The following is a 23,546-nucleotide window of genomic DNA, read 5'->3' as shown; positions in this document are numbered from 1 at the left end:
GACTATTTTTAAATTATTTCTAATTATGGTAATTTTATCTACATTGTAAATGCTTATTTGAAATGAGAAGAAATATATAGTAAGGTATTATAATCCTGCAATGCATGGTGGGGGAAATATGTCAAGCCGTAACCTATGAAAATAATTAATCAGCATTGTAAATAAATTAATTTTATCAACATATAATTAAAAATTAGTTGTAACTATTAATTTAAAATAATTAAAAAACTAAATTTAATAATGTTATATAATTTACTGATGATATTAAACTTAATTCACGTCTTGGCACATTTCCCATCATGCATTGTAAGATTAGAATATCTACCTTATTGTATATTAATTATATTAATTTGAACAGTTTAATCCTGGTACCTCTCACATAACAAGCGAGCATATTTTCCGACAATCGAAATAATGTGACAGTGGTCCCTAAGAACGACCACATAATTGATAAATCGTCTCGTTAAGACTAGCACTTATAATTTTAAATCTTTGTTAATTTTCTAAGAAGTGAAGAAAGTCGACTATCCTATTTGCAAAAATGTAACACATAAAGTTGAAAGATGCAGCAGCCCCTATTAGGATGTGGTATCCATTTTGATTATTTTTGATACATTGCATGATTTATCTAACAATTTGTTCGAAGAGAATTTATCAAATAAAATCTAATCTTCAAATAGGTTTTAACAGTGTGTAAATATATAATTCCAACATTGATTTTTGTTCGTCTTTCTTACTATTTTTCTCACTCATTTACTTGGATATTCACACATACATTCTACATACACTTACTTGAACAACACTCTTTTGAAAATAATTTCAGCGAAAAATTATCAACAAAATAAAAATTAAAATGTGTAATAAAAACAGGACTTCATTATTTACAACTTAATTAAAAATATGAATTATTGTAGGATATAATGATAATAATTGACAAAAAACATTATTTAATTATACAGATATTTTTTGTACATTATTGGAGTTTTGAAATATATCTATATATTATGAACGTTATTTTAATTTTATTATCATTTTTTAATAAAACCTTTTTCATTATTTTCAATTTTATGGTGGATACTATGGAGGGTCGGACTTAACCTTTGTGCCGTCCTTGGGCAAAGTGAAAAATTCCGCCCCATTAACAATTATACCATTTTTAAATAAATAAAATGACTCATTCATAGCTCTGAGATTAGGGGTAAGTATTAAACACGTTCCTTGATCAACCCTTAACACTTATGGCTAATATATTACGAATGTAAATGGAGAACGATGAGTTTAAGTCGCAAGTTGTAAAAGGATTGAAATAAGTATTTTATTTTCTAACGACACATGTTAATTTTCTACGTTTTAGAAGTATTTTAAGTGTTTTGTGAAAGTTTGTTACTCTTTCACGCAAAAACTACTGAATGGATGTTAATGAAATTTTACAATAAAATAGCTCATACATCAGAATAACACATAGATTAGAATTTATAAAAATATTAACACTGTCTATACATGGTATTTCAACAATTAACTGAGTCAATTGTTTGTTTTTACTTGTTTTAATATTGCCTTTGTTCTTTTATCGAAATTGACAAGTGGAGGCGAGTAATTTTCTGTGTAAACTAATGCAAAGTTAAAATATAGAATTTTTACTATCAGAAAAATCCACGCGTGTGTGAAAAACACACATGTCAAAAAAGCGTTTTCATTATTTTTTACGATAAGTGATTTGGTCCACTTACACGGGATGTATAAAAATATCGCACTTATTTTCATAAAGACTTCATATGAACTAAAACTCTAAAACGGTTCTCTTCGCGGATAAAAGCAGATATAACTTTTCAATTTATTTAATTGTTACAGCCATCGTTATCGCCACACAATCTTATAAACATCCCATACAACACATTCAATCAAGTTTCATTGAAACTTTGACGTGCAGTAAGAAATCCTAGGATATGGTTATTCCTGCTCCATTACCTAACTTTCGAATAGAGTTCCCATTGAAATGAATCGGAAATTCAGTTTTTTTAAATGGTTATCAATAAGAATGAGCAGGTATTAAATTTTTATTGCGATTTATTATCATTCATTCCTATTTCAAATTTTGGATGGGTTTGATTAAAGGCAACTTTTGCATCCTTTTAAATCTGAATTTTGCATTAAAAAAGTTAATTGGATGTTAATTAGATTGTAGATTATTAAAAACATTTATTTAGAAAAATTGTAATTTAAACCGTAGGTACATCACATGTATAATTCCAAATATATTTTGTAATAATTATTCACAACGAAGATTCGTCATCAAGTTATTATCCTTTACCCATTAAAGCTGCTGCTGAAGGGTAAAATGATCTTAACTTTCCAATACGATCTCGATCAATTAGTAATGTTTTACGTAAAAACATTATATTTCGTTCAAGTTCACTACGATTTTTGATCAAAGCACCTAATGTGCTATCACTTGCATCGAAGGTTGACTTCAATGATGTTACTTGTTGACCAATTTGTTTAATTTCATCTATTAATCTGAAAATTAAAATTATCTCATTTAATGGTCTATTGTGCAAACTAGGGCTAAGTTGTTAACTGCTCCCATGGGAAGTGTTAGCTAAAGGGGTAATTACCCATTTAGTGTGTAAATAAATTAATATATCGGATGGTAGTGTGTCACATAGCCCCGTAACCTGAGTGCGACAATTAAATAGTACTGATATCCAACAAGGATATTATTGCAGCAACTATTATCCAATTGTTTTACTAAGTTTTTCTAATTTGCTTATAAAAATATTTGAGTTCTAGGTCATTTTTGAGGCAGATAAAATTTTTTTACCCATATTGTGCTGGATCGCGGACATTTTCTACACGCATCCTGTTTGTTCGATTATCTAATCGTGTTTGTGCAACTTTCATTGCCATGTCCAATCGACGAATTAAGTGGTCAGTTGCACTTGATTCCATTTCCATTTGAGCAATAGTTTTTAGTACCTAAAAATTAAATGTTGTACAGAACCCACCCCAAGTTTTTTGGACAGTAAAGTCCCAAAATTTTGTAGGATGCAAATTTTGTTTAATTAATTACCTTTTGTAATTGATCTTCTAATGTATCCAATAATTCTTTAACACAGTTAACTTTCTGTTGTAACGCATTATCTACTCGATCAGCTTGACCGCGCAAATCACGCGCGGCGTTCAATAAAATGGAATCTAATGAACTTCTTAAAGCAAATGATTTTCTTCTAGTACGTTCACCTTGATCAATTGATTCTTTTGTAAAATGTAACCAATGCTCAGGTGTTGCTTGGCTATGAATCAAAAAAATTTAATAAATTTTATATAGTTGTAATTATAGTTTTACAATACAAAAAACATACTCCATTTGCATTCGCGTGGATCCAGGTTTAAATAAAATAACATTCGATCTATTATTTAAAGACGCATTTAACATGTCAATCTCGCATGCCAGGGTTTTATCGCTCCAATCGAATTCTAATTGTGTTTTTGCTGTTTTGTTTTCAGCCATTTGTCGATTTATATCATCTAATGAACGTTCAAATACATCACGAATTTCATGTATTAATGCATATTCTTTCATTAATTCTTCTTCCACGTCATCTCGTACAAGTTCTGTTTCTATACGACTTGTACGTAAGCTTAATGCTTCGCCAACTGCATAAATAAATTTAAATTTAACTAGTTACACAGTGAGGATTAACGAATATTTAACTTTTATTAACTTTTTCCCTTACAAAAATTCCCTGTAAGTGGAGTGTTATTTTTCAAGGGGGCTTGATAAATTTTGGATTGCTGAGGCAATCTTTAAATTCGGCCGATTGGGGAGATAATCAAACAAATACGAATATCTTTTTGCCAATCATTATAGATAAAACATGATGACCGTTTCAGCACTCTGAAAATTCCAGAAAATAAAGTGATAATTTATATTCATGGTTTATTGGTTGCGAAGAGATTTGTTCCTTAAGATTTTTCTGTTCCTTAAAATCAAAAAATGTTTTTCTCTCTCAAATAATTTTCCTTCTTTGTTAATTTCGGTACAGCCCATAATTTGATCAACGATTCAACAAGAATTGTTAAATTGGTATAATTTTGTATGAAAATCCTTGCTTTTTGTTTGTTAATTAAATCTGAACACTCTGTAGTCTGATCAAAAACTTTTGCATAATCAATCTTAAGGGTTATTCATCATTAATTTTGTCCTCGTCTTAAATCCATTGAAGAAAAGTAATTAAAAAATCGAAAATTAAGCAATTTTCAAATATCGGCAGGCTATTTCAGGTTTATAGTTTTTAATATAATAATTTTGAGGCAACATATTCCTACCAATCATTTCAGGCAATGTTAACACGGCTCCGGCTTGTTTTAATTTAGTACGATCACGTTCTAAATCGTTAATTTCTCCATTTGCCGCTATAATAGCTCGTTCTAATTGACATTTCCAACGTAGTATTTCATTAGCTCGATCTTCTAAACGTTTTGTATTTTCTTGCTGTATCCTGTCAGCCTCTTTACTTACAGCTTGCAAATTTTGTTGTATTTGAAATTCAGCTCTATGGACATAATGTCTAATATAAATACAGCCCTTTGTGTAATTCACTCATGTATAAAAATTATAATCCTTTTCTAGACATGATAACGGGATGAGATTTTCTGTATTCGATGCGGTATAAATTTATACAGTGTGTCGCATTTAACATGAAGACATCCTCATTTTCGTTAGTTAAAGGAAAATCGATTTGAAATTTTCTACAGTCATACAGGGTGATGGGTCACAGTTTTTAAGATACTTAACCGAAATCAGAATTTTAAACTCAGCCTACTACAAATTGACAAATAGAGCCGATTCTCAATACTTTGCCTAGCGTTAGAGATGGTTAGAGATACTGGAAAAAGAGTATTAGAAAAAGTTACTTAGAATATTTTTTTATAATCATATACCGATTTTCATGACAAAATTCGCATTAAAAATTTTTTCATTATTTGGTTAGAGTTAAAACTTTAATTGACTTTGAAAGTCAAGATAATGGTCGCCACCCTCCTCAATTTTTATAATACCGTGTATAATTACATAGATGATTGGTTAATTGCATCTCTAGTATCTGTTACCAGTTTCCCATTTCGTGTACGCCATTCAGCCTCACTGAAACGTGTTATTGTATATTTATCAACTACAGGTCTAGTACCCGTTAAACCTGCCAAAGGAGCCCAATTTAAGTCTCCACTTGCCCAGGGACCAATTGGCCCCATTGGTTTATTTTGATATGTTATGGCGTCAGTAATTTGTGGCATATAACATGCTGTTGGCCCAGTAGTATTTATTTTTGGTATTTCCATATTGGGTATTTTGAAAGACTAAAAAAAAAAAAAATCGTCTTAGTTGACTTAATAGAAGCATGTTAAATTTGCGATAAACATGCTGCTCCAAAAGTTGGAATTCTTGCATAGAAAACATTTAAGGTGCAGTTTGATTTTATACCATGTATATGAAATATACCAAGGTATACTAAGTCTAGTCCCAAGTTTGTAACGCTTAAAAATATTGATGCTATGAACAAAATTGGTATAGGTGTTCATAAAATCACCTAATTAGTCCATTTCCGGTTGTCTGTCTGTCTGTCCGTCTGTCATCACGATTACTCAAAAAGTAAGGTCGAGTTCGTAAATGAGCAACATAGGTCAATTGAGTCTTGGGTCCGTAGGACCCATCTTGTAAACCGTTAGAGATAAAAAAAAAATTTATATGCAAAAAATGTTCCTTATAAAAAAATAAACAACTTTTATTTGAAACATTTTTTCGTAAACATCATTCTTTACCCGTGAGAGCGCGTATTATGCGGAAATTGTAGTATTATATGGGTATATCAGTTATTTGTACGTGTGACATGTATGTTGTGTAATGTGACAGAGTAATCAACACTGTCTATACATGGTATTTCAACAATTCACTCAGTCAATTGTTTGTTTCCACTTGTAACATATACAATATAATTTTCAAATAACGAATAGAAGAAAATTTTTTTATATGTACTTACAGTTTCTGGATGAGTGTCTTCAAAGTCGTCTATGGGATGACTACTTTCTTGCTTAGGTCTAGTTTTTGCAAATGGAGGTTTTGATTCCATTTTTGCTGTCCCTGGCTCTTTTTTTACACAAACTTCTGGTGCATAATTGGAAACATATTTTGATGAATCTATTTTATTCGAAGTGCATGGGCAAAATTTTGAATCGCCGTACGGTGTTGAATATGGTGTTGCATATGGCACAATGGACATTTGTCCTGGTACATAAGGTCCTACAGTGTCTTCGAGTTCCTGTGAAGTACCTTGATGATCGTTAACGTTCGGGGAAGACGGAAGTGTCTGTTGGTTAGGAATCGATTTTTCATTCTTGCTTCTTTCTCCTTTACTGTATTTATGAGCAATTTTGTAATCGACTCGTGGTTGTGCAACCCCGCGTTCTGTTTTCTAATTAAAAAAAGTTTTTTTCATTACTTGAATGGCGTTTATTCTTTTAACAAATATCTTACGCATTTTTTATCGAACGTCGACATGTCTAAAATAGAATTGATTCAAAAACGAGACTTGTTTTTTCTATTTAATAATATAAATTTTTTTAAACTTGTCATTTGAAACAAATTTACAAGTCTACATTTCTTTTAACTTTTAAAAATTAACGTATTTAATACATGTAAACAAAGTTCAAAAATTGTAAAATTACTAGGAAAAAAAGACAAACAGAAATTCTAATAAAAGCTTGGATACAAAGTATGAAATCCAAGGAGCTCTATTTGTCGGGAAAATGTATACAGGCTGTATATGAACTAAAGACCAATAATCAAGAGACTGGTAGGGTATTTCGAATCAAGCATTTGATACATGGTATGAACATGGCCTTCGTATTTTTTTCTCTATTCTTTTGTTAGATATTTAGCAAGCTTTGCTCTATCTTTAATAGTTTGTTGGATGATGATGATGATGCGTTCTATATCTTCTAGGAGATGTTGGAGACCACTTCTTGCAAGAATTCTCCATCTGACGCATTATGTACAAGTTTCTGTAGATTCATCTTTGGCCAGGTTTTATATCATCCATCCAATAGATTCTTTTTCTACCTTTGGCTCTTGTAGACTGATGCTTCCTTAGTTGCACCAACTGCTGTACATGGTACTTGTCAGATCGCATAATGTGGCCAAAATACGAGACTTGTCGTTATTTAACTACTCTGACCAGCACTTGATTTTGATTAATTAATTCTAACATTTTGTCATTTGTAGTAAAACTGTCCCATTTAATTCCAAGCATGTATCTATAGCACTATAGTAAAACGACTCAATCCTTTTTACTATATCGCTCCGTAGCACCCATTTTTCACACCCGTATAACAATATTGACCACACATAACAATGTTCGCTTATTGCAGAACCAATATTAGCGCTACCTCACAGAAATATTTATAACTTCACACTATATCAATTACATGAGATAGAAAGCCCTGTTTTGCATGTTGCAGTATCTAGAATATCTTCAGCAATTAGTGGGTTGGATTTACGTTTATTTCTGACAAATTTTGCACAAAGTATTACATTTGAAAATGTAAGAAAATGTAAGATAATAAAACGAGCAGTTTTTTTATAAAGTCAACTTAAGTATAATACAAATTTTGTTTCAGTTGGATAATTTTTGGGAAAATTTATTGTTGATTGCTTTCTAAAATTATCTTTTATATATTTATTAAACATTTTTAAATCAAATTGCTTTCAAATTTTGGTTCTCTTTCGCGATTTTCCACCTCAAAGTTTTGCCATCAGATACACCTATTTCTTCTTTTTTCTAATTTCGGAAAAAGTAGAAGAATTATGTCAGTGAAAACAATAGTTTCACTAAATCAGAAAGTGAATGGTCTTGCCTCTAATGGTCATGCCCACACGGCTTGAAACTGAAATTAACTTAAATATAGGTTTACCTACACTGATATATGTATATAAAGGAAAATATTATTATGTATTTTACCGAGGGTTAAATGTCTATATGTTCTGTATAGCTTCAATGTTTATTCGATGTATTTTCATCGATTTCACACAATCCTCTTGTGTGATAACCTTGGCGACCAAAGAAGGGGGAAAACTTTTTCACTTGCTTCATGAAAAGTTAGTTTTTGAATTGTCCTTTTAATTTTCCTGCGTGTATATGAATAGAAATATGAGTGCAGTAAACTTTGGTATGGAGTCACAAAATTGCCTTCATCCTGTACCATGCGAAGGGCACAATGTAAGTAAAAGATACTTTTTTCAAAATTGGTTTATTTTTGTTGAATTTTTGTGTGTGTGTAAAGAAAACCTTTTGGACCCATGGAAAGATTTGGATATATACGTTATTCGCCTTCTTTATAAAATAATTAATTAAAAAAATTTTTTAAATAACTTATTCAAATTATGATAAGTAGCTTAGAAGTTATGAGGGAACAGATGAACATAAATATATAGTCGGCATAAAAATACACAAAACGGTAAGTTGGCCTGTTAATAAGGAACAACTTTCTAATTTAAATTATTCTTCTATATCTTACCAGTCATGAAGCAGAGTGATGCATGTGTTAGATGTGCACTTATAGACTCAAAATTTGTTGTTAGAAGCAATTTTAAAGTTTCAAGCATTTGCCAAGTTTTAAAAAACCCTCTATATTACATGTATTTATATACTTTATTCTAAAATTAGACAGGAAACGCAATTGAGACAGGATCTACAACAACTCAACAAATGGGACCCGTTGGCCCGTGGGCAGGGGGTAAATTAAATTATGGACCATTTACTGGTTTTACGGGTACACAGCCTATTGTTGATAGATATTCGATCACACGGTTTAGTGTACCTGAATGGCATGACCGTAATTCACATTTAGTTCACACTACAAACGATGTACTGCATACTTCACGAGAGTAAATATTCTTTAACATTATCGCTGTACCTAACTTTCTGACTCTGGTACTCATATTATTTTATCGTTGCTATATTAGTTATATTATTATATAGTCAAGAGTGACTTTTCCGTATCACTTTACTCCGTCTTCTGTTTTGCTTCATCATTCTAATAACCCATTGATTTAATTATTCGAATCTTCTGCCATTTAATATACTGATAACGCTATTGAGGGGCCTCCATAAAAATCCCATTTAATATGAGTACCAGAACTGGGAGAATAGCTTAAGCTTCCATCTAAAAATTGAATAGAAATACTGAATTTTAATAATTAAAAATTTTAGAATTGATTATGATATAAAACAGAAACTTGAGGTATCACGTGAAGAAACTGATAAAATTCAAGAGAACTCTACAAATCGCTTACAATATCGTGCACAAGAAATATTACGTTGGAAATGTGAATTGGAACAAGCTATTATTGCGATGAAACTTGAGATTACTGAATTAGAAGCAGAACGTGCTCGATTGTTACAAGCGGATGCTGTATTAACGTCTCCTGAAATGATTGGTAAATGCAGACATTGTGTGTTACAGGCAACGTAATATACATATTTGTATTGGAAATTGTGTAAAAAAAGTATTATTTGTAGAGTTTTTCCTTTAGAAACTTGGAATAAGTATCAAAAAAGTCCTTGAAAAATTTTTTTAAAAAAAATTATCATTTCCAGTGATACGATTTTGCAGAAAAATTATTATTAGTAATAGAATTGAGTCAATTTCATTGATGGGAATTGAAAAAACGCTCATTAGAATAGACATGGGTGTACCCAGCTTTTGAACCAAGGGGGCGGTAACTTTTGCTGAAGGAGCACAAAGCATAAATTTTTGGCTTTAAATTTAGCCAGCTAAATCAATGTTTTTTAGGTCCTGGGATGAGGGTGGTACTCCCTCGGTACGCCAATATAGACAAACTTTAAAGGTTGCTTAATTATAAAAAATAAAATCCTGAAGGAAAAAGTGGGATAAAATAATTGGTAAAGAAAACTGACTTCAAACAATATTCCACCACATAACTCCTTTCTGATTAAAAAAATCAATGTTGAATTTTGAATACTAATTGAAACAAGACCACCTAGCAACAGCATCATTTATTGAAAAATTTATTCGTAAACAAAAATATAGGAGGTCTGTGTAGCAAAAAAAAAAAAGGAAAGAATACCTTACCTTATATAACTTACTTAGACTGTTATACATTTAGGCTGTGGTTACACTTGCCTCGATTTAAACTTACGTAGAACAACGAATGGACGTTTGTTATAATTGCAAGTTTGTGGTTTAATTTTTACCCCTAGGTAATCGATGCCTAAAAGTTTACATCGAGGATTCTACAAATTAGACTTCGAAGTAATAATATAAATAATTATTATACTTATTTAAAATGTTACTTATAATATAAAGTATTAAAAATGTTGCTAATAATTTTTTAAATATGTTTAGTTGGGGAAGCGATTGATTTACGAACAGGTCGTGTCGAAACAGAACTTATACGAGACGATGTGGAAGAAGAGTTAATGAAAGAATACGCATTAATTCATGAAATTCGTAACGTCTTTGAACGTACATTAGAACGAGTAGATCAACAAATGTTTGAGAACCGAACTGCAAAAGCAAAATTAGAATTTGATTGGAGCGATAAAGCTCATGCATGCGATGTAGATATGTTAAATGCATCATTAAATAATAAATCGAATTTGATTTTATTTAGACCTGGATCGACAAAATTTCAAATGCAGTAAGTTATTAATTTCTACTGAATATATAAATATTTTATGAAATTGTAATGTTTAGGCAATCAACACCTGAACATTGGGAAGAGTTTACAAAAGAAGCACTTGAACATAGTGAACTTATCAGACAAAAGTCGATATCTTTAAGAAATTCCTTAAATTTAATGTTAACAAATGCAGCACGAGATTTGCGTAGCCAGGCTGATCGTGTTGAAAATGCATTACAACAAAAAATTAATGCTGTTTCCGAATTACTTGATACATTGGAAGAACAATTAAGACAGGTAATTTGATAATTTAAGGGTAAAATTGATTAAAATATTTACGGGGCTGATTCATGAAAAAAGTAATACTAGATTTGGTATAAAATTCCATACCATCCTTAAAAGGTTTGTTTTAAAATTAGCTAAGGTTTTGCTAGAAGTTGGTTCGCAGTGTTTTAAATTTACAGTCGTACCCCAATTTATGATATATAGTTGCATACAACCGCAGTACAACTGCCTCAATTTACGAGAGCACAGTTAACGGGAAAATACTCTCAGCATGATCATAAGTGCTGTAAGAAGCAATTTCGCTTCCCCCACCTTGAATTGCATGAATGTAATTGCTGATGGAAATCAAGCCTATACTTTTTTTGATGCCATGGGAAGGATTATAATATTTAATTTATACAGGTATTAAAATCAATATCCGATATGGAAATAAAAGCAAATGAAACTGATGATTTAATACGCCGATTGGATTCAACGATGAAAGTTGCACAAACTCGTTTGGATAACCGAGAACTAAGAATGGGAGTGGAAAATTGTCGTGATCCTTCTCAATATGGGTAATAATGAAAGAATTTTTTAATCTGAAGTTTGTTATTTAAATTTATATTTTAGTTTAATTAATGAAGTTAAACGATTGGGAGAGACAGTAACATCGTTACGAAAGAATTTTGAGGCAACTGATAGTTCAATACAAGCTTTAGTTGAGCAACGTGGTGAACTTGAACGAAATATTATGTTTTTACGTAAAACATTATTAATCGATCGTGATCGCATTGGAAAAATACGATTAAATTATCCATCAACAGTGGCCTTAATGGGCAGAGGCTAAAATAAAAATATGGTTTTGGGCCAAAACATACTGCAAATTATTCTATTGGATGGTATTTTTTTTCTCAAAAAGTTTTTTCTCAAAGCAGTTGATTAAAAAAATCAAGTGGTATTATTGATATTCAAAGTAATAGCCAGAATTCAATTAATAACGATATCGATCGAATGTGGGTGTATTTACTAGTGCTGTGCCAGATCAGCAAAAATTTTGAATCACTGATTTAATATTACTATATTGAGACTTGCATGTTGTGCTCCTTCGAGTATTTAGCCACTTTTTGTAAATTAATGTACTAGCGACGACCTAATAATTGAAAATTTGTACGATATAATAATTGAAAATTTCATGTAAATTCTTCTATTTACTTGTATATACAAAATATTCGTATAACATCCGTTTAAAAAGAAATAGAAACTGTTATTTTATTTATGGGTACGGGTATTTTATTTATGGTTTTAGCTATGGTGGATATCCGCGGATATCGAACACACCATTATATGTCTCATAAACGCAAAGGTATTTGGAAGTTGGGTGTAATAAAATATATCTTTACGTAGAACGAATGGAACGGATCAAATTGCACCATAAGAAATTTGCAGTACCTATACAACGAATCCAATGGCCCGCTCCATATAGAATTATACAGTTAGTATTAACAAGATAGTTAAAATAAATGCTCGTAGGTCACACGTAGCGAATTATCTGAATAGGTATTTCACCGGTAAAGGGGTATTAGTATTTCGCAATTTTGATATCCAAATTCAATTAGTTGTAGTAACGTATATCTTACTATTATGTATAAGTTTTATTTCGAATAGAATAAATAGAAATTGTCTTTTATTATTAAATAATTGTTTTTATAATTACATAATCAAAAGTGAGTTTATCGCACTGCTTCCTTTTCAAGTCCAAATAAAACGTTGCCAATCACAGATAGGAAATTTTCTCTATAGCCGATAGGTACTTCAGCATCCAATGTAATGGACACATACTGTATAATTTCTTGTCTAGATAATTTCTTGTCTATTATAGTCATTTTCATATCCAGCTCATAAGTTTTACTATATTATACATGCACAACCGTTTCTTCAAGGGTCCCCAGGGTTTGGTATTTGTAGGATTCTGCATTCCAATATTATTTCTACCCTCGGTAATTATAAAAAAGTTAATTTTTGTTTTTTTCATTATATTATAAATATTGACGCCCGAGCCTTTGGGGGCTCTTAAGAATAGTAGCCGTATACTTACCAATTGCATAATTCATTGTTTTGAATTCGCTTTAATGCCATTGGGTTTAGGATTAGTAATTTTCAGATGTTGTGTCCAATTCAAGCTTTGTAATATCGTGATTTAAAAACTATATTGCTTTAATTTTAGGTTTTAATTTTTAGGTTTTATAGTGATACGCAGGGGCAGATAGTGAATTTGTGGGGCTCTGGGCTAATAGTGCTTAGGGTCCTGCCTAATACTCTACTAATAGCCATTTTGATACAGGTCATCCCTGTAACTTCCCGCTAAGTATTGACTCATAACGTGTAAAAAATTTCCCAAACGCTTTTTTGGGTTTTCTTTCGTCAACGATAACTCACGAACGAATCAACCGATTTTGACCGGACTGGTGGTGATCGACGTGGTTTTTTGATGTTGAGAGCTGATTAGTTTTTGGAATTGATCGATACAGCTGTTTAAAAGTTATTAAAAAAAAACCACTTAAAAAAAATTTTTTTTTGCAGTTTTTTTGAGATTTCTCTAAATATATCGGTTCGAATCGGTCCAAATAGACCTCAAAATCTAAGTTTGGTCAAGCCCTTTCGAATGGCACCAACCGCGATCAAATCGGACAAGCCGTTCAAAAGTAATGAGAGGTTAACATACATCCACACACACACACACACACACACACACACACACACACACACACACACACACACACACACACACACATACATACATACAGCCATACAGACACCCTCGCGGAAGTAGTCAGGGAAGCTTCCTGACACCTTAAAACGTCGAGATCTGATGAAAACTCGATTTTGGCAAAACGGGGTGAAAACAATAATAAATTGGCAGGTTATGTTGGGTTATGATATATAAATTATAAAGCAACCTTTCACTTTTGTACTTGTAAATTTCTTTATTTGCTCATCACATGGTAGCTCCTTTATAAAATGTCGCAATTTATGGAAAGAGCAGTTAAATGAATTAGTCGATAGTTCGACATTGTTGTCCTATATAGTTTTCTAATTCTGTCTATTGTTTTCAATGGAGCTAGGAGACTTTTGTAATGGAAGCCAGGTGCCTTAAGTAGATCCGCCCCTGGTGATACGTACCACTTCTTCATTTCGCTTCTGTATGGCCTTCTACAAGTATATATTTCTACTGCCTATTCTTTTGGAAGAACGTTTTTAAACAAGTAAACTAGAAGAAAATAAATTATTCATGTAGTTGACTCGAAGCCCTAATTGGTTAAAGAGTTTCCTGTTGGTTACCGTAACGAACCGAACCATTTTTTTTCTTTTTATTGAAAATTAGATATTTTTGTGAATAGAAGTTCTTTATTTATAGCAACCTACTATTTAAAAAGTGAAATTAACAAAATTAAAAAAACCCCCGACAAATTTTTCGAGTAACTAAGCTGGCATTTGAAGAGTATCTAAGAACACTTTCCATTAAATTACCTTTTTCCTTAGAGCCTTATCCAAACTGAACCGATTTTGAAGATCATCACATTTTTTCAGGTTTTTCGGCTACGGAACGCTAAACCCGCACTTGAAACTAGCTAAGAACAATCCCCATTAAATTACCTTTGAAACGAAACAAAAAAAATCTAAATCGGTTCATCCGTTTAAAAATCATATTAAGAATATAAAATATACCTAACACATGATAAAGAAAACAATATAAATATAATAAAATAAACGAAGTATTTATGTAAAATGGTAAAATAGCCTTGCTTCTTTCATTACGGTAAGAGCTGGTTTTTTTCTTTAATAAAATTGTTTGCATCAATGATCTTTTCTTGGGTGTGGTTGCAGGTTGTTGTTTTTACAAAACTAATAATTGAGATTAAAATTAAAAAATCAAACCTTAAACGTTAGGATTAAAAGATAATATATATGTATGTAGGTATACATTTTCATTACTACTTTGTACATTGAAAATTTTTTTAATATCACGTGGTAATATCATGCTAAAATTTGTAATTTTCAAGGATGTTCAGATTTCTCGTATGACATATCATTTTTAATCGAATTTAAATTATATACCTATATTGTTTTTGTATTTTATTAAGGTCAGTTTAAACGCTAACGTATACATTATAAAGCAAATCATATAAAGTCAAGTAAAATATTTGAAAAATGCAATATGATAGACACTCAAAAAGTTCTAGCAGTTTCGGATACATATTTTTTTTGGAGATAACTTCCTTAAGTAAGCTTTAAACAATGCAGTCTAACAGTTTTTATAAAGATTCATTGACTGGCCCTGGATTTCGAGGTATAAATCTTGCGGCTCTCCACTATATATGGAATGTAAAAACTGGGCAAATTTGTTAATTTTATAGTATCATGTATTTAAATATTTCAATTAACTTGTAGATAATAATTATAAGTGTGGACCAAACCAATTAAAAATTTAAGCAACTTTTTCAGATAGTTTTTTAACGATATTTTTATAGCTAAAATATTAAAAATCAGCCCTATTTCTCAATTTGTAGTAGGTTGGGTTTAAAGTTACGATTTTGGTTAAGTATCTTTATACAAATGTGATCCATCATCCTGTGCGATTGTGCAAAATTTCAAATCGATGTTCCTATAAATAACAAAAATATGAGGGTGTCTTCATCTTAAATGCGACACACTGTATATTTTAGTGTTTAAAAAAGGTAGGTACATTTAATTCATCCACAAAACCAACTTACAATATTGACAAAATATTCACAATGAATACAATTTTAATATTTCAATATTGTCTCAGAAACGAAGCAATGAAGTCGGATTTGATCTAAATTGATTTATAGAAAATTAAAAATATGCAATTTGCATAAATAATATGTATTTTATAATTGCATTTTAAATTAACCGTAAATATACCTACTAAATTAACAATCCGATTAATAGTGATGAAAATGATTCCAAACTTTTTGCGCGAAGATTTTTGCTAAACACGAATATCGCGTAAGAGTTGATCTCTGAGGTACCTGGTGCCCGATTCTGTCGAGATATTCGTGTTCAGGGGCCCAAAAAACTTGATTGCATATTTTTAATTGCTCAATCAATCAATTTAGATAAAAAATTTCCTGATGCTCTAAATCCACTTACTGTTCAAATTTTCGAACTTTGACCGTTTCTGCGACTAATAACTCTTCGCACTGAGCTTCTCAGAGCCATAACGTGGGTACATAGCGCCGTTGGCAGGTATTTAGAATGCGCCTTTTATTTATCGGGGTCGGATTCCTACCGAAATGCGGAAAACGTGAAAAAATAGTATCGTCATCTCGTAAAATTATAAGATAATTGTATATAGCTGTCGTGAATCAAATAAACTATCGATTTTAAGGTCATTTTAGCTTTTAGAGATTTTTTCAATTTTTGCAAGCTGGCCGTTATTTTCACCTGCCACGCTACAATTAAAATATTCTGCCTATTTCACACGCTAGCTTGTAGCGTGATGATGAAAGAAATTTTAATATTAACGATTCCATCTAGATCAAATCATTTTAAATCTGACAAATTGAATAATATTTTTATAATTCATCACCTTCACCTTAAACCTCAAAAAAGTGTCCGTTAAAACGTATTTTTAGAGTATAATAAAAGTAATTTTCTTTTTAATTGAATCAAGTTTAAATAATTAGAATTGATTTTTATTCAATATCATAGAGGTGTGTCGATTGGGGGGCTCGAATTCCTCAGGCTTATTTTAACCTTGCATGTACCGCATATTTATTTGTTATTTTTAAATAAATTAATTTCAATTTAATTTTATTTTAATACATTAATTAAAATGTTCTGTTGTTTTTTAGAGCCCATTTATTATTTATATGTATCAACGATTACAATTAAAAAGATATCTAATTACATTTTTTTTAAACCAATAATTGAAATATGTTTTTTATAATCTTATTGAAGTTTATTGTTGTCGTAAATAATATTTTATTGCTGCAAAAAAAGAAATTTATTAATTATATGTTTTCTATTTTTTTCTTAAAATAGAATAGAAAAATTTTTCGGGTACGGAATCCTAAACTTGCACTTGAAACATAGCTAAAAACACTCTCCATTAAATCAACTTTCAAACGAAACAAAAAAAATCAAAATCGGTTGATAAGTTTAGGCACTACAATGCAGACAGATAGGTCTATGGTTGCTGCACTCGCAATTTAATATTCGAACTAGTATGTGTAAGTACTCCGACCTCACAAGAACTTGACTCCCAGAACGGTCCAGGGTGGTCCACCCTCACATCACAAAAGAAACATGTAAGGGAAAATAAGAATATTAATAATAAAACAAAGCAATTTTAAGGGTTGTTTTTTTTTTCAATTTTCGGGGCTAAGTGGGTTGCGATGAAAATTTTTAATGTTTTTAATTCAAGCCATAAGTTCCATCGAATTTCACCACTAATGCAGAAAACTACTCTTTCAAGTTAGTATAAAAGAAATAAGTTATCTATATATATATAGGAGACTTTCTATAGATATAGATAGTCACTCATCACGATATCTCTGGAACTATAAGACCTAGAGACTTGAAATTTGGCAGGAATATTCCTTTTGCCAAGTAGAGGTCAGCTAAGAACGGATTTTACGAAATTCCACCCACAAGGGGGGTTGCGGGGGTGTTCATGAATAAAAAATTCATATTTTTAAATTATGGCTTTTAATAGTTCAAAACTTGGTCAGAATGTTTTAAATTACATTTAGAAATTTTTTTAACCTTCGGAGGGTAGAAAGGTGTAGCGAGAAAGTGGGAAGGAAATATCGAATATTTACAAATATACCTAAGTGGGGTATCAAATAAAAGAGCATGACGTGTACATTACAAAAATGTTATCCAACGCGAGGAAATGTGGAGGGAGGGGTGCAAGTGGGGATGTTGCCCAGCAAAGCGGGTATATTTTACGCCACGCAAAGCGGGCGGGTAACAGCTAGTATAATATATAGTTTTGGGAGTGTTTTTCCATTTTTAGGGTGATGTAGATATTAATATAAATAAATTATAGTCTATGCTCTATTCTGATTTCTAAGCTATAATAAATGATCTAACCCTTCAGAAATGATTGGTTTCCCATACAAACTTTCATCCTCTATAAGAGTGATTTTCTGTTGACTTCGAGTTGAGACATAATTATTGAAATAAATAGCGCGATACTCGAAATAAATGTATAGATACCAAATTTTTGGGAAATCATTATTATATTTTCCCTTTAATTTCTAAATGAATCATGAATAAATTAGTCAGTCTGAAATTACATTTTATCATTAGTCAGTCTGAAATTGTTTTTACATCCCAGAAATTGCAAAACGACTTAGGTTAAACCAAGGTTCCAATTTTGGACTCATAGAAGTCGGGTGTGTATCAAATTTCTTGTTCAGATTGTGAAAAATTATATCTAGGAAAGACGAAGCGACAAATGGCGATTCGAGAAAAGGAAAATAAAAGCGACGTCAAGAATCATCGAATCGAAAAATCTTGCATTGCAGACCATGTTTTAAGTGCGGAGCACGAAATTCTACCGGCTAAGTCTGTTAAATTTGTTAGATTTTACAACAGTTTAGAGGATTGCGAAAGCATTTTAATCCACCAGGCGAGCAATAATACTCTCAACTTAGATAAAGGTCTTATATACCTGATTCTGAATTTGTAAAATGGACAACTGTTAAATAAAGCCATAAAACATTTCTCGTTAGTTATAGCGAACTTAAGCACATCCATTTCAATAGCGTAACGAAATTTTAATCACAACTCACAGATATAGATTACGGTCGATAAAGGAATTTTCAAAACTGACATAAATAATCCTAATAATCTTCCTCACCCTTTGTAGACATATATAGAAAAAATCTATCGGTAAATTAGACGATAATTTTTATAATTATGTCTTGATAGGAAGTGTAGAAAATTTTTTAAGATATTAAGTTATATCTTTCATACATTCTATAGATATAAATAATTTATTAAAGCAATTGCTACCCTTAACTTGCTTAGAAAATGTTGTTAAATATTTTCCTTGGGGCCAGGAAAAATTTCAATATATCTTAATTAAATACATAAATATTTAATTTTGTAGTAATAAATCAAATTTATAAATAAATTTAATAAAGAAATTGAATAAATTATATTTATTCTTTGATAAATATTAAAAAAATATGAATAATATTTTTAAAAAAATATTGTAATAATTGATTCATTTATTAAAAATTTTTTTTAATATGACAAAGTATTTTGTTGAATGACACAGTGAATCATTTTAAAAAATTTAAATGAAATTCTACTACTATATTTTATTTGTAATATTTTATCAGGTAATTTGAATTAAATTTTTATTCTTTTAATTTTTTGCAGGTGCTGTCAAAGGTTTTATTGAATTTGAAAGTTTTAGTTGAAAAATAGACAATTGCTTATGTTTCTAAAATCGTAGAATCGATTACGGAAAGCGCATACAAATGTAAATTACGTATCGGATTTTTAACCATCAAAAATCAACTCTACGGGTCATAAAACTTGGGAAAGGATGATCTAAATCTCGAGTAAAACTTTCATAGCACATATGACTTATGCCAGAACCTGCCAATTCGCATCGTTTTTCTTATTGTACAAAGAAAAGAAAGCATAGTTAGATACTTAGATTTTGAGATAGATAGAAAATTAGATTTTGAGATTTTATCGTAGATATATACAAAAAAACTATTAGCTGTAGAAGTAGCGCATTTCTTCTTTGAACTTCTTTGCATAATGTAGCGTTCTTTAAAGAGATTGTAAAGGGTTCTTTAAAGAGATTGTAAATTTCCAGGTTTGGTCTTCTTTCCCAGAAATTTGACTCTTTTGGAACTCCAAATATGATTCTCAATATTTTTCTTTCCCATATATTAAGGGTATTCTTCTCTCTTTTATGTAATTTCCATAGCTCGACATCATACGTTACCGTTGGGCGAATTACGGATTTGTATCCCTTGATTTTTGAGTTTATAGACATATATTATAGACATCTTGGAATGAAAGAATTACCTCAATCCTCCAACACTTTTTGAACCATCGGCTATTCTTTCCCTAATTATTCTTGGCGTAATCTCATATGGAAGGCATATCATATGGCATTTTGCTATCTATAACATGTTGAAAATTTATAAGCCCATAAAGAAGTTATCATAGATCCAACATCTTGAAAATTGTAAGTTTTGGATGACGTTGTTAATTAACTACTTTTTATTTCATTAGCGCTCTCAATAGACTTTCAACAATTGAAACCTTTAAAGTAGCGTTTGATGCCCCTGAAGTATAAGTCCTCGGCAATAAAAATTTTCGCAAGGGAAAAAGTTTCTATGAGGTGTTACTTGGAATAGCCTTTGAATTATTGTCCTTAATAACTCTGGTAGGTACTTGTCTTTTGCGGTGTCCACATTTTTATTTAATGAAAATCTGAGTTTATTACAATAGAATCAAAATGTAGACATATCTGAAAAACATACATAGAATGAGTTACCTATATTACGGGATTGATTTTACTTCGTTGAAAATGCATCGAATTTTTGATTGGAAAATATCTACTATATGTAACATACGTAATTTATAGAGATTCATCAAATAAAAAATATATTCAGGAGTTTTTGATGATTAAAAATATGTAACTAAATTTTAAAATTAACAATAATGAAATTATCTTGTATCATGGAGTAGCAGTTAAATTTGGAAAACGGAAAATTTAGATCGAAAAATAAGTTTTTCGCAAATAAATCAAGAACCGTACATTCAATAGATAAAAGTATATCACTATGAAGCTAAAAAACTAACAAAAAGTTTCTACTGATTTTCGATTTTGAAAAAATAATCATTTCCGAAATTTGGATCAATGAATATCACATTTGATGCGTCGACAACTCAAGCTAAATCATTCAACACATTAATAACGAAAAAATGGAATACCTACTATTTGGAAAAAGCTCATGGGTATATATTATAGTTGGGAAAAAGATAATTACAATGAGATGTCGATAGAATGATAATTCACGGAGCAAAAAGGAAAATAAATTATTAACTTGCTTTTTGGAAGACAGAATGTTTCATTCAATGAGCCATAGTTGGGAAATTATCATATTTATATTCTTTAATATCCTTTCTTTTTTTTAAATACTCTTTGTTATTTTATCAGATTATAGTGATACCATTATTTAAAAATTTGATGTTCCGCACACATAATGACAGCGTAAACAATGACACGAAAAAAGTCTTTGTCATAAAAATAGCATATTTCCTTAGATTTTAAACTTTTTCGTGGTTAAAGCACGCTTTTTTTTTTAAATAAAGAAAAATTGATTTTTCGGTGTTAATTTTCCGAATTTTCCTAGTACGCCATGATACAGGGTCATTTAAATTATTATTTTAAATTCTATCAATGACCTATAATCAAATTTTCATCTTCTTCACATAATTTTTAGCAATCTTATAGAAGGCAATTTTGCATAGCATTCTTATAGAATATTCTTCATAAAAATTATAGATAATTGTGGCTCCAAATGTGGTACCAGGGGAAGAAGCGGGCCCACCAATATCTACCAGTACACCTGCTTCCAATGAAGGTTTGAAAAAATCAGAGGGATTATCACCATTGCCTACGCCCTGTGATATGCCGAAGCCTCCAGTTCCTACAGCTCCTATGTGTGTCCCTCCAATACCACATATGCCTCCTGGGTTTGGTTTTCCAATGCCACCCGTTCCACCCATGATGAATCCTATGGCAACTACTGGAATAAGTGCGATGAGTGCCGTGGAAACAATGAAAAATATGGGTGATGAAATGGCGAAAGGGATGGAGACACAGATATCTACTTGGTTTAAGTTGCCTCCAAAAATACGAAAGTAACCAGAAAAGCATTATTAAAATATTTATTTATTTATTTATTTAACATTAATTTATGGAATAATTTTTATTTTATTAATAAATGATTTTATTTAAATAAATGGCTTTTATCAATTAAAACTTAAGAATATTCCAACAATGTTTTTATCGGCGAATATTAAAATAGGTGGTTTTTAAAGATAAAATTTAGTGAGTGGCTTTCCATCCAAGAAACGTCTAACTTTTTATCTAAGAAAATTCTTGTAGGTGATACGTTCTGGTTCATATGGTTAGGGAACTTTTTAATCGCAAACACAAGCTATTTTTGTTATTCTACTAGGAACATAATTGAATAATAGGGGATGTAAGTTGCCAAGCAAAGTACATCCTCTTTAGAGTGTAATAGAACATACCATTTACTTAAAGAACTAAGAACTTTTGTAGATAAAAAATCTGATAAACCCAGCAGTAACTTCGAGAATGAATAAAATATCGCTTTTTTATGATAATATCAAGCTACTGTGAAGCTGTTTTAATGTTCTATAAAGATTAGTTTTAAAGCAGACGAGTTAATATAGACGAAGAAACGAAGCACTAAAAATGATCAAAGTTAAAAAAATTTGAGCACTAAGTCGGATTTGAATGCGGTTTTCGGCATTCGATTCTTTAGAGCGTCAGGAAATTTTGTGACCTAATTTGATTTATAAGAAATTAAAAATATGCAATTAGCATAATTAATATGCATTTTATAATTGCATTTTAAATTGACCGTAAATATTAATTCACAATTCGGTTAATAGTGATGAAAATGATTTCAAACTTGTTAAACGAAGTTTTTGTGGGTCGCTGAACACGAATATCGCGACAGAATTGGTCTCAGAGGTACCTGGTGCCAAGGGTAAACTGTTTCCCGTCGTCATATAATCAGTCCAAACGCGGGGGTTTTTGGTGTCGCTGAGCAAGATTATCGCAACAGAATTGGTCTCCTAGGTCATTCTCGATGTCTTCGTGAATTTATGTTATTACCATAACTATTAAGTTTTTACCATAACTTTGTACATGCTTCTTAATTATGAATTTCCATATTATAAGAAAGGTGTACATTCAGTGGCGGATTTACCGGGAAGCAAAGGAAGCAATTGCTTGGGGCCCCGCTTGGAAAGGGAAAAAAATGGAAAATTTTGAAAACACATTCGAAAATTTGAAAAAAAAAATAAATAACACATGAAAAAAATAAAAAATCCATGTCAACAATATCGATCATTTATTGTCCCCAAATCATTTTCAAGGATGAACTGTTTTCAGCGTTTACAAATGTTGAATGCCTCATCAGGCTATTTCTTACAATACCGATAGCTAATAGTACAGGGGAGAGATCGTTCAGCGCATTAAAACGCGTCAAAAATTATTTACGCTCATCGATGTGTCAAGAAAAAGTTAGCGATTTAGGCTTACTGTTTATCGAAAAGACAAGCTTGAAAAACTTGACTTTGATGATGTCATTCATCAATTTGCGACTGAGAAAAGTAGAAAAAAGTTGTAATTTAGATAGTAAATTATAAGTTAACTGTAAAACATATTGATTATGCAAAATTAACTAGTTATTCATTATTTTGAAATATCGGGGGGGGGGGGTTATTTTACAATGAGGGTCCCAAAAACCTGAGGTTG

The 23,546-nt window shown here is 30.9% G+C and overlaps 2 protein-coding genes across 2 annotated transcripts; one reads left to right on the top strand and one right to left on the bottom strand.

Moving 5' to 3' along the window:
• Positions 1 to 2,300: 2,300 nt before the first annotated feature.
• Positions 2,301 to 6,661, bottom strand: LOC123291033 (tektin-1-like). The gene is made up of 8 exons (XM_044871467.1): positions 6,533 to 6,661; positions 6,039 to 6,470; positions 5,075 to 5,358; positions 4,330 to 4,556; positions 3,363 to 3,657; positions 3,071 to 3,293; positions 2,822 to 2,976; positions 2,301 to 2,517 (listed from the first exon to the last, which is right to left on the bottom strand). Exons 1-8 carry the CDS (start codon positions 6,554 to 6,556, stop codon positions 2,301 to 2,303), a joined length of 1,857 nt encoding a protein of 618 aa, XP_044727402.1. The 5' UTR covers positions 6,557 to 6,661.
• A 1,543-nt stretch (positions 6,662 to 8,204) lies between these two features.
• LOC123291026 (tektin-4-like) lies at positions 8,205 to 21,899 on the top strand. The gene is made up of 8 exons (XM_044871453.1): positions 8,205 to 8,273; positions 8,721 to 8,941; positions 9,267 to 9,493; positions 10,423 to 10,717; positions 10,774 to 10,996; positions 11,387 to 11,541; positions 11,597 to 11,789; positions 21,537 to 21,899. The coding sequence occupies exons 1-8, from the start codon at positions 8,205 to 8,207 to the stop codon at positions 21,897 to 21,899; spliced, it is 1,746 nt and encodes a 581-aa protein (XP_044727388.1).
• Positions 21,900 to 23,546: the final 1,647 nt, after the last annotated feature.

Source organism: Chrysoperla carnea, chromosome 1 (assembly GCF_905475395.1).
Source record: "Chrysoperla carnea chromosome 1, inChrCarn1.1, whole genome shotgun sequence".
Classification (NCBI taxonomy): Eukaryota; Metazoa; Arthropoda; class Insecta; order Neuroptera; family Chrysopidae; genus Chrysoperla; species Chrysoperla carnea.
The sequence above is the reverse complement of the archived record's forward strand: the minus strand, read 5'-3'. Positions and strand labels throughout refer to the sequence as shown.